A 15,146-nucleotide genomic window follows, 5' to 3' on the forward strand; every position below is an offset into this window, starting at 1 on the left:
CTGAGGGTTAACTCCTCTACCACAACCATCTAGTCATATAAAATCTAATTGCATTTGTCACATGCGCTGAATACAACAGGTGTAGTAGACCTTACTGTGAAACACTTACTTACATCTTTATTGTTCTCCCTCTGTTATCAGAATGTATTTCTATTAAGTTATAATGACAGAAGGTGTTAAATGTAGTGTTCCTGTGCCTACTGTATTTTCCAGGGAAGCAGCTCTTCTCCCACCTGATGTAGCTCATCCGAGTCAACCCCCTCCTCTACCCTTCCTCGGTCTGCCGGCAACAGCGACTTCCTCGCCAACGCACTCCCTGTCACTCTTTCCAACACGTATCAGTATTTGCATTTTACAGCCAAATGCAAATGAGCTCCCTCCCTCATTTCACCTCGGCCAACATCTCTTCAAGCCCGGGCAATCATGAAAATAAGTGAGAAAGCGCTGTTAAATCTAACGATTCCCGGGTTTGTTTTCAAGCTGAGAGGAATCAAATGAGTCACCAACTAACAAACATGGTGAGAAAACTATTTATCTGCTGCTGATCAAAATAACAGACTGTTGAGCACAAATGAGGCTAAAACACCACCAAATCCTACCGGTCCCGTGCGGCTCAGTTGGTAGAGCATGGCGCTTGCAATGCCAGGGTTGTGGCTTCGTTTCCCACGGACAGGAAAACGTTTTTTTTATAAATGTATCCACTCACTCCTGTAAGTCGCTCTGGATAAGAGTGTCTGCTAAATGACTAAAATGTACATGTACTTCAAATGTGACATAAAAACATCACTATTTTGTTGATCAGTTTAAAAGTGCCATTTATCTACAACTACACATGTTGTAGTGTGTACAGTTGGAATTTTCTTTAATTATTTTAACCTCTTTACAAGGTATTAGTCTTTCATTTTTTAGGGGGTATTCTTTATTGGTCTCTCTCCGTTTGTCAGGAAGTGACACTGTTACCTGGCTTCCTTCTTTCTTCCAGAAGATGGCAGGTGAGGGGTTTCCGCTGGTGCCACAGCGGAAGGTGACACTGCGCCCCTGAGCCGAGTTCTGGTCCCGGGGTTTGATGGCGATCTGTGGGGGCACTGGAGAGGAGAAACACTCTTTTAGGAGATTCAGGTTTTAGGCTTTAGCATTTAAATTCACCATTTTATCCCACCTCCCCTGCAAAATCAATACCTACTCAGTAATGCCAGAACAGTATTGATTAAACATTTAGCACTACCCTTTTACTCCATGATTTGACTGCTGTCACATTTAACCCTCATGGTTTCCCTTTCTGATGAATCTGCCCTATCATTCTCACATTATCCAGTGAAAACATTGATGCATATCTTTTATACTGAGACGAGCCATCATCTAATTCCAATCAAACTATTGTGATGGTATTTGTGAGTTTACTTTGGAGTGATATCAGTGGAAATGAACTGGCGGTCAGGTTGTGTGTTGTGGCCACAGCTTGCTTCTGATCCCACCACATCGTCTTCCTATAGACATTGACTGAATAACGACAGCACTGACTTCCCTTCCATAGACTGAGCTCTCCTGCTGCTTAATCTTCTCTGCAGGCATTTTCCCTGTCTTCACACACACACACACACAGGCTAAATCCTCAAGGGAACAGAGTCATCTGTGTCGTGTCTTGATTTTCTCACTGAGGGAGAACACAGCAGATCTTCCCACGTTAGAGATGGAGCACACACACACACACACACACAGCCAGAGAGCGACTGACTTCACTACACTAACACCAGCCAGCAGGGGGGATGTAACAGGGAACCGTGCAGAGAATCTGTTACTAAACAGTCATGTGGTTTATGTTCACTTTATGTTCAACTGCCTCTACCTTTTGATATTTAGATTTGTTTTTACAATATAAAAAAACAACATCAAAAGTGGAATAATTACCCATTTAGAAATCATGGGTTTCTATGGTAACACACAGAACAGTATGTCAATGAATGTGTGAACTTTATGTCCTCATATATCAACACACTTCTATAATAAGAGTAAAAACAGCAGCCTGGTTCCTCGGTTTCTGCCTAGGTTTTGGCCTTTCTAGAGAGTTTTTCCTAACCACCGTGCTTCTACACCTGCATTGCTTGCTGTTTGGGGTTTTAGGCTGGGTTTTTGTACAGCACTTTGAGATATCAGCTGATGTACAAAGGGCTATATAAATATATTTGATTTGATTTGATAGCAATCCTTAATCTGGTACAAATTAAGTCACTGTGTAAAATGAAACTGGATGAGATTATCAGGACTGACAAAAGCAAATGGAGGATGAAGTCAACCCCGACTCCCCATCATCCAACACACACACACATACACACACCAAACACCACACGTCTTATTAATAGTGGTCTTGCTCTCTGGCCCACCATCTCCCAAACAGCTGTCAGAGGGAGTAATCCATACGGTTTAGCATAAGCTTCTTTCAGTGGCGTTGAAGAGAAGAGAGCACAGCACATTGATATTCCAACACATCCAGATGGATGGGAAGAGTTCTGACAACTCCGCATGACCACTGTCAAAGGAAGTGGACATACAGAGCCTTGCAAAAGTATTCATCCCCCTTGGCTTTTTTCCTATTTTGTTGCATTACAACCTGTAATTTAAATATATTTTTATTTGGATTTCATGTAATTGACATACTCAAAATTGGTGAAGCGAAATAAAATTACTTGTTTAAAAAAACTTCTACATTTTAAAAATGGAGAAGTGGTGCGTGCATATGTATTCACCCTCTTTGCTATGAAGCCCCTAAATAAGATATGGTGCAACCAATTACCTTAAAGTCACATAGTTAAAAGTTCACCTGTGTGCAATCTAAGTGTCACATGATCTCAGTATATACATACACACATATACATACATACATATACACATATATACATACATATACATATATGTGTATATATATATATACACACACACGTTCTGAAAGGCCCCAGAGTCTGGAACACCATTAAGCAAGGGGCACCACCAAGCAAGCAGCACCATGAAGACCAAGGAGCTCTCCAAACATATCAGGGACAAAGTTGTGGAGAACTACAGATCAGGGTTGGGTTATAAAGAAAATATCCAAAACTTTGAACATCCCACAGAGCACCATTAAATCCATTATTAAAAAATAGAAAGAATATGGCACCACAACAAACCTCCCTAGAGAGGGCCACCCACCAAAACTCACAGACCAGGCAAGGAGGGCATTGATCAGAGAGGCAACAAAGAGACAAAGATAACCCTGAAGGAGCTGTAAAGCTCCACAGCGGAGATTGGAGTATCTATCCATAGGACAACTTTAAGTCGTACACTCCACAGAGCTGGGCTATATAGAAGAGTGGCCAGTAAATACGTTTGGTGTTCACCAAAAGGCATGTGGAAGACACCTCTCATCACCCCGAGAACAACATCCCCACAGTGAAGCATGGTGGTGGCAGCATCATGCTGTGGGGATGTTTTTCCATCGGCAGGGACTGGGAAACTGGTCAGAATTGAAGGAATGATGGGTGGCGATAAATACAGGGAAATTCTTGAGGGAAACCTGTTTCAGTCTTCCAGAGATTTGAGCGTGGGATGGAGGTTCACCTTCCAGCAGGACAATGACCCTAAGCATACTGCTAAAGCAACAATTGAGTGGTTTAAGGGGAAACATTTACATGTTTTGGAATGACCTAGTCAAAGCCCAGATATCAATCAAATTAAGAATCTGTGGTATGACTTAAAGATTGCTGTACACCAGCGGAACCTATCCAACTCAAAGGAGCTGGAGCAGTTTTGCATTGAAGAATGGGAAGAAATCCCAGGGGCTAGATGTGCCAAGCTTATTGAGACATATCCCAAGAGACTTGCAGAGGTAATTGCTGCAAAAGGTGACTTTGGGGGGGGGGGGTGAATAGTTATGCACACTCAAGTTTTTTTGTTGTCTTATTTCACAATAAAAATATTTAGCATCTTCAAAGTGGTAGACATCTTCTGCCAATCAAATGATACAAAAAAATTATAATTCCAGGTTGAAGGCAACAAAATAGGAAAAATGCCAAGGGGGGGTGAATACTTTCACAAGCCACTGTAAGTGTGTGACTACTGTACTGCATGAGTGTGCCTTCGAGAATGTATATCAGTGTGTGTGAGAGAGAGTGAGTGAATATGTGTTTCTTACCATGGACCTGTAGCATGGCTGAAGCCTCCGTCTTGCCCACGCTGTTCTCAGACATACAGGTATAAGTTCCCTCGTCCTCCTCCCTCACCCCGGTCAGACGCAGGGTGTTGTCACTGCGGATCTCAAACCTGGGACAGAGACACACAGAGAGTCAAAAGTGTTTGCATCAAGTAAACCATTGAGAGAAGGAAAGTCAGAGTTCTGAAATATTTTCATAAACTAAACCTGGGAGAGATTGAAACAGTCAAAGTCTTTTCGTAAAGTAAACCAGACAGAAAGACCAGGGCTGTGTCGAAAAATCCATACTTGCATTCTAAATAGTAGGCATTTTAGGTATGCGAAAATATAAAGTTTGATAGTATTTGAAATGTTGAGATTTCGAGTAAGCTTTATATGCCAGGATGTTATACTAATTTTGGGTTTTCATCTAGTAGAATTCACTGCATACTTTTGAAGAAGAGAATCGTCATCGTCATTCAGACTCACGAGTGTTTGACAACAGCTGATAATGAGATTATGGGATGCTCTGTACCCAAATGAACAAATGGCGGGAATCAACGTAATTGTGCATTAGATGAGGCATTTTTAGGATAGGTGAACCCAGTATGTTGATAATAATAATAATAATAATAGCTTACCGCATTGGTCTTTACTAAACAGTACATTCTATATAGTATGTACTATGATTAGTTCACAGTATGTAGTTTTAGTAAGTAGTAGGCAAGACAGATTTTGGACATGGCCCAGGTGTGACAACCACTGCCTTTGAACTATGTAAAAGTGACCTTGAATGTACCTGACCCTCTGACCCATCAAAATGTAACTGTATGAAGTAATCTGAAACTGCCGATCAAAAAAAAGATAAAAGATGAAAACCTTATAACTTAATAAATCTGCAGAGAAATATGCACAAGTCAAACAGCCAATCAGAATGGGCAGAGTGAGTCACCTCCCCACTACCCGTAGTTACAGTAAAATCATAATGATATTTAAATATTTTGCTCCCGGGTGATCTTCCAACTATCAAGTTGCAGAGTCACAGGAGGAACATTACCAGTCAAGAGTTTGGACACACCTACTCATTCAAGGGTTTTTCTTTATTTTTACTATTTTCTACATTGTAGAATAATAGTGAAGACATCAAAACTATGAAATAACACATGAAATCCTATAGTAACCAAAAAAAGTGTTAAACATAAAAATATATTTTACATTTGATTCTTCAAAGCAGCAACCCTTTGCCTTGACAGGAAATCGCAGCCCAAATAAATGCTTCACAGAGTTCAAGTAACAGACATCTCAACATCAACTGTTCAGAGGAGAATGTGTGAACCAGGCCTTCATGGTCAAATTGCTGCAAAGAAACCACAAATAAGAAGAGACTTGCTTGGGCCAAGAAACACAAGCAAATGGACATAAGACCAGTGGAAATCTGTCCTTTGGTCTGTCGAGTAGAAATGTGAGATTTTTGGCTCCAACCGCCTTGGCTTTGTGAGACGCAGAGTAGGTGAATGGATGATCTCCGCATGTGTGAAGCATGGAGGAGGTGGTGTGGTGGTGTTTTGCTGGTGACACTGTTGGTGAATTATTTAGAATTCAAGGCACACTTAACCAACATGGCTACAACATTCTGCAGCGATATGCCAATAAATCTGGTTTGTGCTTAGTGGTACTATCATTTCTATTTCAAAAGGACAATGACCCATCACACCTCCAGGCTGTGTAAAGGCTATTTCAAATCAAATCAAATTTTATTTGTCACATACACATGGTTAGCAGATGTTAATGCGAGTGTAGCGAAATGCTAGTGCTTCTAGTTCCGACAATGCAGTAATAACCAACGAGTAATCTAACCTAACAATTCCACAACTACTACCTTATACACACAAGTGTAAAGGGATAAAGAATATGTACATAAAGATATATGAATGAGTGATGGTACAGAACGGCATAGGCAAGATGCAGTAGATGGTATCGAGTACAGTATATACAGTGGGGCAAAAAAGTATTTAGTCAGCCACCAATTGTGCAAGTTCTCCCACTTAAAAAGATGAGGCCTGTAATTTTCATCATAGGTACACTTTTTCCACCATAATTTGCAAATTAATTAATTAAAAATCCTACAATGTGATTTTCTGGATTTTTTTTCTCATTTTGTCTGTCATAGTTGAAGTGTACCTATGATAAAAATTACAGGCCTCATCTTTTTTAAGTGGGAGAACTTGCACAATTGGTGGCTGACTAAATACTTTTTTGCCCCACTGTAAACATAAAAGTGGCGTAGTTTAAAGTGGCTAGTGATACATGTATTACATACAGATGGCAAGATGCAGTAGATGATAGAGTACAGTATATACATATGAGATGAGTAATGTAGGGTATGTAAACATTATATTAAGTGGCATTGTTTAAGGTGGCTAGTGATACATTTTTACATCAATTTCCATTATTAAAGTGAGCTGTAGTTGAGTCCGTATGTTGGCATCAGCCACTCAATGTTAGTGGTGGCTGTTTAACAGTCTGATGGCCTTGAGATAGAAGCTGTTTTTCAGTCTCTCGGTCCCTGCTTTGATGCATCTGTACTGACCTCGCCTTCTGGATGATAGCGGGGTGAACAGGCAGTGGCTGTTTATTCAGCCTCCTGAGGCCTCCTCTGCTGTTTCCTGAAGTCCACGATCATCTCCTTTGTTTTGTTGACGTTGAGTGTGAGGTTATTTTCCTGACACCACACTCCGAGGGCCCTCACCTCCTCCCTGTAGGCCATCTCGTCGTTGTTGGTAATCAAGCCTACCACTGTAGTGTCGTCCGCAAACTTGATGATTGAGTTGGAGGCATGCATGGCCACGCAGTCGTGGGTGAACAGGGAGTACAGGAGGGGGCTCAGAACACACCCTTGTGGGGCCCCAGTGTTGAGGATCAGCGGGGTGGAGATGTTACCTACCCTCACCACCTGGGGGCGGCCCGTCAGGAAGTCCAGTACCCAGTTGCACAGGGCGGGGTGGAGACCCAGGGTCTCAAGCTTGATGACGAGTTTGGATGGTACTATGGTGTTAAATGCTGAGCTGTAGTCGATGAACAGCATTCTCACATAGGTATTCCTCTTGTCCAGATGGGATAGAGCAGTGTGCAGTGTGGTTGTGATTGCGTCGTCTGTGGACCTATTGGGGCGATAAGCAAATTGGAGTGGGTCTAGGGTGGAGGTGATATGGTCCTTGACTAGTCTCTCAAAACTCGACTTTGTCTCTATACTGACGCTTAGGTTGTTTGATTGCCTTGCGGAGGGAATAGCTACATTGTTTGTATTCGGTCATGTTTCCAGTCACCATGCCCTGATTAAAAGCAGTGGTTTGCACTGTCAGTTTCGCGCGAATGCTGCCATCAATCCACGGTTTCTGGTTTGGGAATGTTTTAATAGCTGCTGTGTTGCTATTTGACCAAGAAGGAGAGTGATGGAGTGCTGCATCAGATGACCTGGCCTCCACAAATCACCCAATCACAACCCAAATGAGATGGTTTGGGATGAGTTGGACCGCAGAGTGAAGGAAAAGCATCCAACAAATGCCCAGCATATGTGGAAACTCCTTCAAGACTGTTGGAAAATTATTCCAGGTGAAGCTGGTTGAGAGAATGCCAAGAGTGAGCAAAGCTGTCATCAAGGAAAACGATGGCTACTTTGAAGAATCTAAAATATATTTTTGGGTTACTACATGATTCCATATGTGTTATTTCATAGTTTTAATGTCTTCATGATTATTCTACAATGTAGAAAATAGTAAAAATAAAGAAAAACCCTTGAATGAGTAGGTGTCCAAACTTTTGACTGGTACTGTACATGTCAAACCTAATGAATCCTCACTGGCCTCCCATTCATGAATTTGTATTGGCTGAGGGAAGGGAAGGCATGAATTAATGAGTAATTACTGTAGCTGTGCTTTCTAGGTCACATACTTTAATCGCATATGCATCCCTGGTGAATGGGCTTCCCTAATTCTGTCAGTCTGCCTGTACTTCCAGCACTCCATCAATCAATCAATGTATCACACCCCCCACACACTTAAAAAAGCATCCCCCTATTTATTTCTGCAACACATTCACTCATCACAAATTGTAAGCAAGCTAGCTACAGTGCCTCCCAAACACATGACTGACATCAAAAAGGAGGGTGGGCTATCAACTGATCATTCAAATTGATGATTGATGTACATCTGCTAGTTAGCTAGTGAGATTTATTTGACTGACTATGATTTATTTTCAATGCTTGTATAAAATAACTACATAATATAATATTCATAATCTTCTATCTCATGATATATGGCTGGCTGACTAGTGGCTTGTGTGGATATTTTAGTATATGGTGGTTAGCTTGCCTGTGTTGCTGCTGCCCTGACACGTGCAACTCTGACTGAAAAAAAACAGTGAGTTTGGGTTGGAGGGTCATTGATGTAGCGTCTCCTCTCTATGTCTTTCTGCCTCTCTATGCTGTGTGTATCAGCCAACCAGAGCGAATATTATTGATGATGTAGGCTAAAGCGGGTGTTAAATGAAATATTATGCTACTCTGACAATACTGTTGATATTTAAACTAGGTAGCTAGCTACCCATACTCAAGTAGTGACCGCATCTCTCAAGCCATGCATGTTTGGATACCAGGCACGTGTGAGCTCCGTACAGGGCAGATCAACAGGCGCTACCAACGGACGGAGTGGGTTATGGGATTAGCAAACTTGATGACATCACGACTACTTGCAGGCAGTGGGTACAGAACAACAATGAAACAATATTATACAACTAATTAATTTTGAGGGAAATTATGTCAACGCCCAAAAGGGATCTTTGGAGATTGGAAGGGGAAAGGGACATGAGCTCTATACAGGTAGAACCCAATCTGTGCCCCCTGGTGAATGGACTTCCCTCATTCTGTACCTTCAGGACTCCATAAATCAATGTATCGCTGGGTGTTTTGTCTCTCTTTAGATGCAATTCAATCAGTTAATTTTTCTATTAGTGAGTAGACCTGTCTGTCAATGTGTCCTCACCTCCCGCGGGGGAGCTCTGCCTGCTCTCGGCGCCAGCGTACCGTGGGAGCGGGGTCTCCATGTACCTCACACAGGAAGTCAATGGTCTCTTCCTCCATCACCACCTGGTTCACCGGCCTCTGCATCAGCACAGGACGCTCTGCAAAGAGAGACCCAGAGTTACACACGAAGACACGTGCACACACACACACACACACACACACACACACACGAGACTCACCATACACCACCAACTCAGCAGGATCACTGTCCCGCTCTCCCACCACATTGGTGCCCACACACACATACATGCCAGCATCACTCTTCCTGGTGTGGGAGATCATCAGCTTGCCCCCACGCATCTGAAAAACAAGACAGTGATGACAGGTCATCATATCACGTCATGTATTAGCCTTTGTGCTTTTCAGAGGAGAGCCAGTACTTCCACCATCTGACATCAGCACTACAAAATGCATAGACAGTATCATTAATGATTCCACCATCATCAGCATGCATCATTCATTATATTAATGGCCTTTGAAACAGTTTGGGTTGACTTGGGATTGAACTGCACTGACTCAGTGAGCTTTGGGTTGGAACTTGTGTATGTAAACTCTAATGAGCTTGATGCTGTAATGAGGGGTCCTAGATCAGGGGTCATATAGGCGAGACTCACAGAGATGCGGTCATCCTTGTTGCTGACGCGGGCGTTGTTCCTCTTCCAGGAGACGGTGGGCTCAGGGTGACCGCGGGGGGGAACACACTCCAGGACCGCTGGCTCACCGGCTGCCACCACCACATCACTGGGGGCCTGGCGGAAGTCATCCCTCAGAACTTGGGAGAGGAGAGCATTGGCATGGTTTAGTCTATCTATTCATATTACCATTATTTTACCAGGTAGGTAAAACAGAAAAAAATAGACAGACTCAAACCACAGAATACAGCTGATCGTTATTATCTATTAACTGATTACATGCATGTTATTAAGAATGTTGTCTTTCAAATGCAAACTTCTGTATATGAGATATACAGTGGGGCAAAAAAGTATTTAGTCAGCCACCAATTGTGCACGTTCTCCCACTTAAAAAGATGAGAGAGGCCTGTAATTTTCATCATAGGTACACTTCAACTATGATAGACAAAATTAGAAAGAAAAATCCAGAAAATCACAATGTAGGATTTTTAATGAATTTATTTGCAAATTATGGTGGAAACACACTTGCTGGAATTTTGGCCCATTCCTCCATGCAGATCTTCTCTTGAACAGTGATGTTTTGGGGCTGTTGCTGGGCAACACGGACTTTCAACTCCTTCCAAAGATTTTCTATGGGGTTTGTAATCTGGAGACTGGCAAGGCCACTCCAGGACCTTGAAATGCTTCTTATGAAGCCACTCCTTCGTTACCTGGGTGGTGTGTTTGGGATCATTGTCATGCTGAAAGACCCAGCCACGTTTCATCTTCAATGCCCTTGCTGATGGAAGGAGGTTTTCACTCAAAATCCCACGATACATGGCCCCATTCATTCTTTCCTTGACACGGATCAGTCGTCCTGGTCCCTTTGCAGAAAAACAGCCCCAAAGCATGATGTTTTCACCCCCATGCTTCACAGTAGGTATGATGTTCTTTGGATGCAACTCAGCATTCTTTGTCCTCCAAACACGACGAGTTGAGTTTTTACCAAAAAGTTCTATTTTGGTTTCATCTGACCATATGACATTCTCCCAATCTTCTTCTGGATCATCCAAATGCTCTCTAGCAAACTTCAGACGGGCCTGGACATGTACTGGCTTAAGCAGGGGGACACATCTGGCACTGCAGAATTTGATACCTTGGCGGCGTAGTGTGTTACTGATGGTAGGCTTTGTTACTTTGGTCCCAGCTCTCTGCAGGTCATTCACTAGGTCCCCCCGTGTGGTTCGGGGATTTTTGCTCACCGTTCTTGTGATCATTTTGACCCCACGGGGTGAGATCTTGCGTGGAGCCCCAGATCGAGGGAGATTATCAGTGGTCTTGTATGTCTTCCATTTCCTAATAATTGCTCCCACAGTTGATTTCTTCAAACCTAGCCGCTTACATATTGCAGATTCAGTCTTCCCAGCCTGGTGCAGGTCTACAATTTTGTTTCTGGTGTCCTTTGACAGCTCTTTGGTCTTGGCCATAGTGGAGTTTGGAGTGTGACTGTTTGAGGTTGTCGACAGGTGTCTTTCATACTGATAACAAGTTCAAACAGGTGCCATTAATACAGGTAACGATTGGAGGACAGAGGAGCCTCTTAAAGAAGAAGTTACAGGTCTGTGAGAGCCAGAAATATTGCTTGTTTGTAGGTGACCAAATACTTATTTTCCACCATAATTTGCAAATAAATTCATTAAAAATCCTACAATGTGATTTTCTGGATTTTTTTTCTCATTTTGTCTGTCATAGTTGAAGTGTACCTATGATGAAAATTACAGGCCTCTCTCATCTTTTTAAGTGGGATAACTTGCACAATTGGTGGCTGACTAAATACGTTTTTGCCCCACTGTATACATCAGAATTGGAGTACACATCCATCTCCAATGCGGTATTCTGTCAATGTCATCACAAGTGCAATGTCAAATATTGTCCTTGAAATCAATTTGAGCATATTTTATATGTAGAGTTTCTGTTTGAAGGTTAGACGAGAGGAAAACGAGGTGATTGGGTGAGAGCAGTACATTGTGTTTTGTGCTTGTACATGACAGTTCAAATCCCTGGCAACTTCCTTGCTGTGAGGTGTTTTGATGTTTCCTGTGCCGCATCCTATTCTGCAGTCTACTGCCAAAGTGGATGAATAATTCATATCTTAGTCCAACACAGAGTAAACAAATACATGAAAAATGTAACGTGTCAGAGGGAAAAATGGCATCACAGATTAATGCAATGCTTCTGTCTCATACTGGAAACTATGATAATACACATCACCGCACTAGCTAATTTCCCCCCAACATCGGACACCCCCGAACTTCGGACACTCTCTAGCGTTTGGAGGATTAAATCACGTCAACCTCAACATTTAAATGGCCTGGAAAATAACGTTTTTGTGAATAAAGACACCCTTCTAGCTATCTGACCACCGATTTTCATTGAAGTATACACACACACACAGTATATTGTAAAATTCGACTGTACAACAGACCAATCATTTAATATACAACTTTTAACCAAAAGTATTCATTCTCATGTTAGAATTAAACTGTTAAACTGTTAGAATTAAACTACTTTCTCAAAACATAAGATTAATCTGTAAAACAAATAATGAGACACTGTTTGGTTACAACACTGAAGAAGATGTTGAAGAACCATTTTTAAGGGACTACAGGAGGGTGCACCAGGGAACGCAATGAAAAGTTTACAGGCAAGCCGCTTTTTTTACTGGAAGGCCGAGCCAACTATCTAGTAAACACTTCAGATACAAGGTTGGGGTCTCTTTTTCTAAACAAAATTAAAAACAGATACAATTTTGTTCAAATACAAGATATAAGGTGGCCAATAACTGGAGACTTTAAAAAAAAGTAAAAAAATAATAATACATTTGAAAAAATAAAAATACAATTAAAATGAATGATAAAGTCAAATAAAAGCATTTATTTTTCTTAATCTATATATTTTCCTTGGTACATATATATATATACATACATACATTACATACGCACATATACATACACACACACACACACACACACACACGTACTCAAAAACTAAATTAAAATAAAAACACACAAAAAAACATACCACTTGCAGCAGCACTATCAAGGTTCTTATCAGCTATTTCAAGCATTCGCTGAGACGATGGGCCAATAATTCGTTTTTAGGTTTTACAGTACCTTACACAACATGTATCTGCGCATTTCCCTAGTCACCCCGTTCACTCTGTCCAGTTTGAAATATAGTTGAATAGTGGAGACCAGAGTCTATCAAACTTGGGCTGTCTCTTGTGGAGGTCATAAGTGAGCTTTTCAAGTGGAAGAAAGTCAACAATCTGGTCAATCCACATTTTAAATGTAGGGGGGGTATTAGAGGCCCACAATAGAAGAATACATTTCTTAGCAAAGTATGTAATAGTCATAAGCAAATTTTCTCTGTCAGGATCAAGAACAAAGTCCTGCTGGGCATTAAGAAGATAGATACACGGGGTCATATCAAACTGTACCTCTAGTATTTTCTGTGCAGCAGTATGTACAGATTGCCAGAATCTGGCAATCTCCCTACAGCTCCAAAATACATGCATATAGGTTCCACTTTCAGAGGTACATCTTTTACAGTTAGGAGACATATCTGTTTTCATTCTATGGAGTCTCAAAGGAGTATAATAAAATGTGTACAAAAATTTGTAATTAGATTCTTTCATTTTTACACTGGTAGAGGAGCAGTATAACCTGTCGCAAACCTCCGCCCATAACTCATCACTGATAGTCAGACCAAGGTCCTTTTCCCAGATTATTTTCAAAGGAGTAAAGGAGGAGCTTCCTTTCTCAGAAATGAGTCTATAGATGTAAGATATTTTGCCTTTAATGGATTGTGCTGTGACAAGAAGGGTTTCAACTTCATTCAACTGAGTTCTAAACCTCCTCTTGGAGGTAAATGAGGAAATTACATGTCTAATTTGAAGATATTTAAAAAATGGGATCTTGGCACATCGAATTCACTGCAGAGCTCTTGAAAGGATTTCAGTGTAGTGGTTTTCTGATGAAATAGGTCTGAAAAGGTCCTGATTCCTAGAGTATGCCAAAGATTAAAGTTGGCATCCCTCAGGGCTTTTGGCAAGTCTGGGTTGCCTACTATAGGCGAGTGAGAACATATTTGGGAGGAAATGCCCAGGTATTTCTTACAGTCCCTCCACGCTAGTAGGGTGCTGTAAATCGCAAAGGTTTTGGCTATGTTGCCCACTTCACTAAAGTTATTAATGAATATAATTGAGCTTAAGGGCAATGAACCACAGGATTGGGCTTCTATCTGAATCGACGTTGACTCTTGTCTGTTTGTGGGCAGACCAGTAGTACAATTGAAGAGAGGGAAGGGCAAGACCACCTTTAGATTCAGGTTTTGATAAAGTGGAAAATTTGATCCTAGGTTTTTTATTGCCCCCATATAAATTTGGGGATGCTTTGGTTAGTTGTTTTGAAGAAGGAAACTGGGAGATAGCATGGGAGCATCTGAAATAAGTAGTTCAGTCTAGGGAGGACGTTCATACGGATTACATTAATTCTTCCTACTAAGCTAATTGGGAGGGAGATCCAGGTTTGGAGATCGTTCTTGATTCGATTCAGGAGTGGAAGATAATTTTCCTTAAAAAGGCTATTCAGATCTGGTGTTATGAAGATCCCGAGGTATTGAAACCCCTGTGTTTTCCATTGGAAAGGACAAAGTGTCTTCATAGAGCTGGTGAGTGTAATATTGAGAGGGCAAACAGTGGATTTGTTAAAATTGATCTTATAACCTGAAAACTTGCCATACTGAGCAATTGTGTCTAAAATGAGAGGGAGGGATTTCTCAGGGTTGGATATGTAGAGCAAGACATCATCCGCGTAAAGCGAAATCTTGTGCTGCAGGCCACCTGCAGAAACACCCATAATACTTGGATTGCTCCTTATCAGCTCTGCCAGAGGCTCCGCCCCCAACAAGTAGAGCAGCGGGGACAGCGAGCACCCTTGTCTTGTGCCCCGTTCCAGAGGGAATCTGTCAGAGTTCAGTCCATTAGTAGTCACCATGGCATTTGGATGAGAGTATAGTGATTTGATCCATTTAATAAAATTTGTGCCCATATTGAACTTTTCTAAGACTGAAAATAGAAAGCTCCACTCCATCCTGTCAAACGCCTTCTCAGCATCCAGTGAAGCCAGCAGGACAGGGGTCTTTTGTGCGTTTACTTGATCAATAATATCAAAAAGACGGCAAATGTTATCAGAAGAGTATCTGTCTCTAATAAATCCAGTTTGGTCCGCTT

General features: G+C 41.6%; 1 protein-coding gene across 2 annotated transcripts in view; it reads right to left on the minus strand.

The window, feature by feature from the left end:
* Positions 1-15,146, minus strand: part of LOC115136709 (roundabout homolog 2-like) — a 73,935-nt gene that overhangs the window by 17,237 nt on the left and 41,552 nt on the right. For both annotated transcript variants that reach the window (XM_029672407.2, XM_029672408.2), the window contains exons 3-7: positions 9,857-10,014; positions 9,422-9,542; positions 9,202-9,340; positions 4,166-4,293; positions 961-1,085 (exon numbers count right to left, since the gene is read on the minus strand). In XM_029672407.2, coding sequence (XP_029528267.2) covers positions 961-1,085; positions 4,166-4,293; positions 9,202-9,340; positions 9,422-9,542; positions 9,857-10,014 — 671 coding nt within the window. The remainder of the gene's footprint in view (positions 1-960; positions 1,086-4,165; positions 4,294-9,201; positions 9,341-9,421; positions 9,543-9,856; positions 10,015-15,146) is intronic.

Source organism: Oncorhynchus nerka, linkage group LG11, assembly GCF_034236695.1.
Source record: "Oncorhynchus nerka isolate Pitt River linkage group LG11, Oner_Uvic_2.0, whole genome shotgun sequence".
NCBI classification, from domain to species: domain Eukaryota; kingdom Metazoa; phylum Chordata; class Actinopteri; order Salmoniformes; family Salmonidae; genus Oncorhynchus; species Oncorhynchus nerka.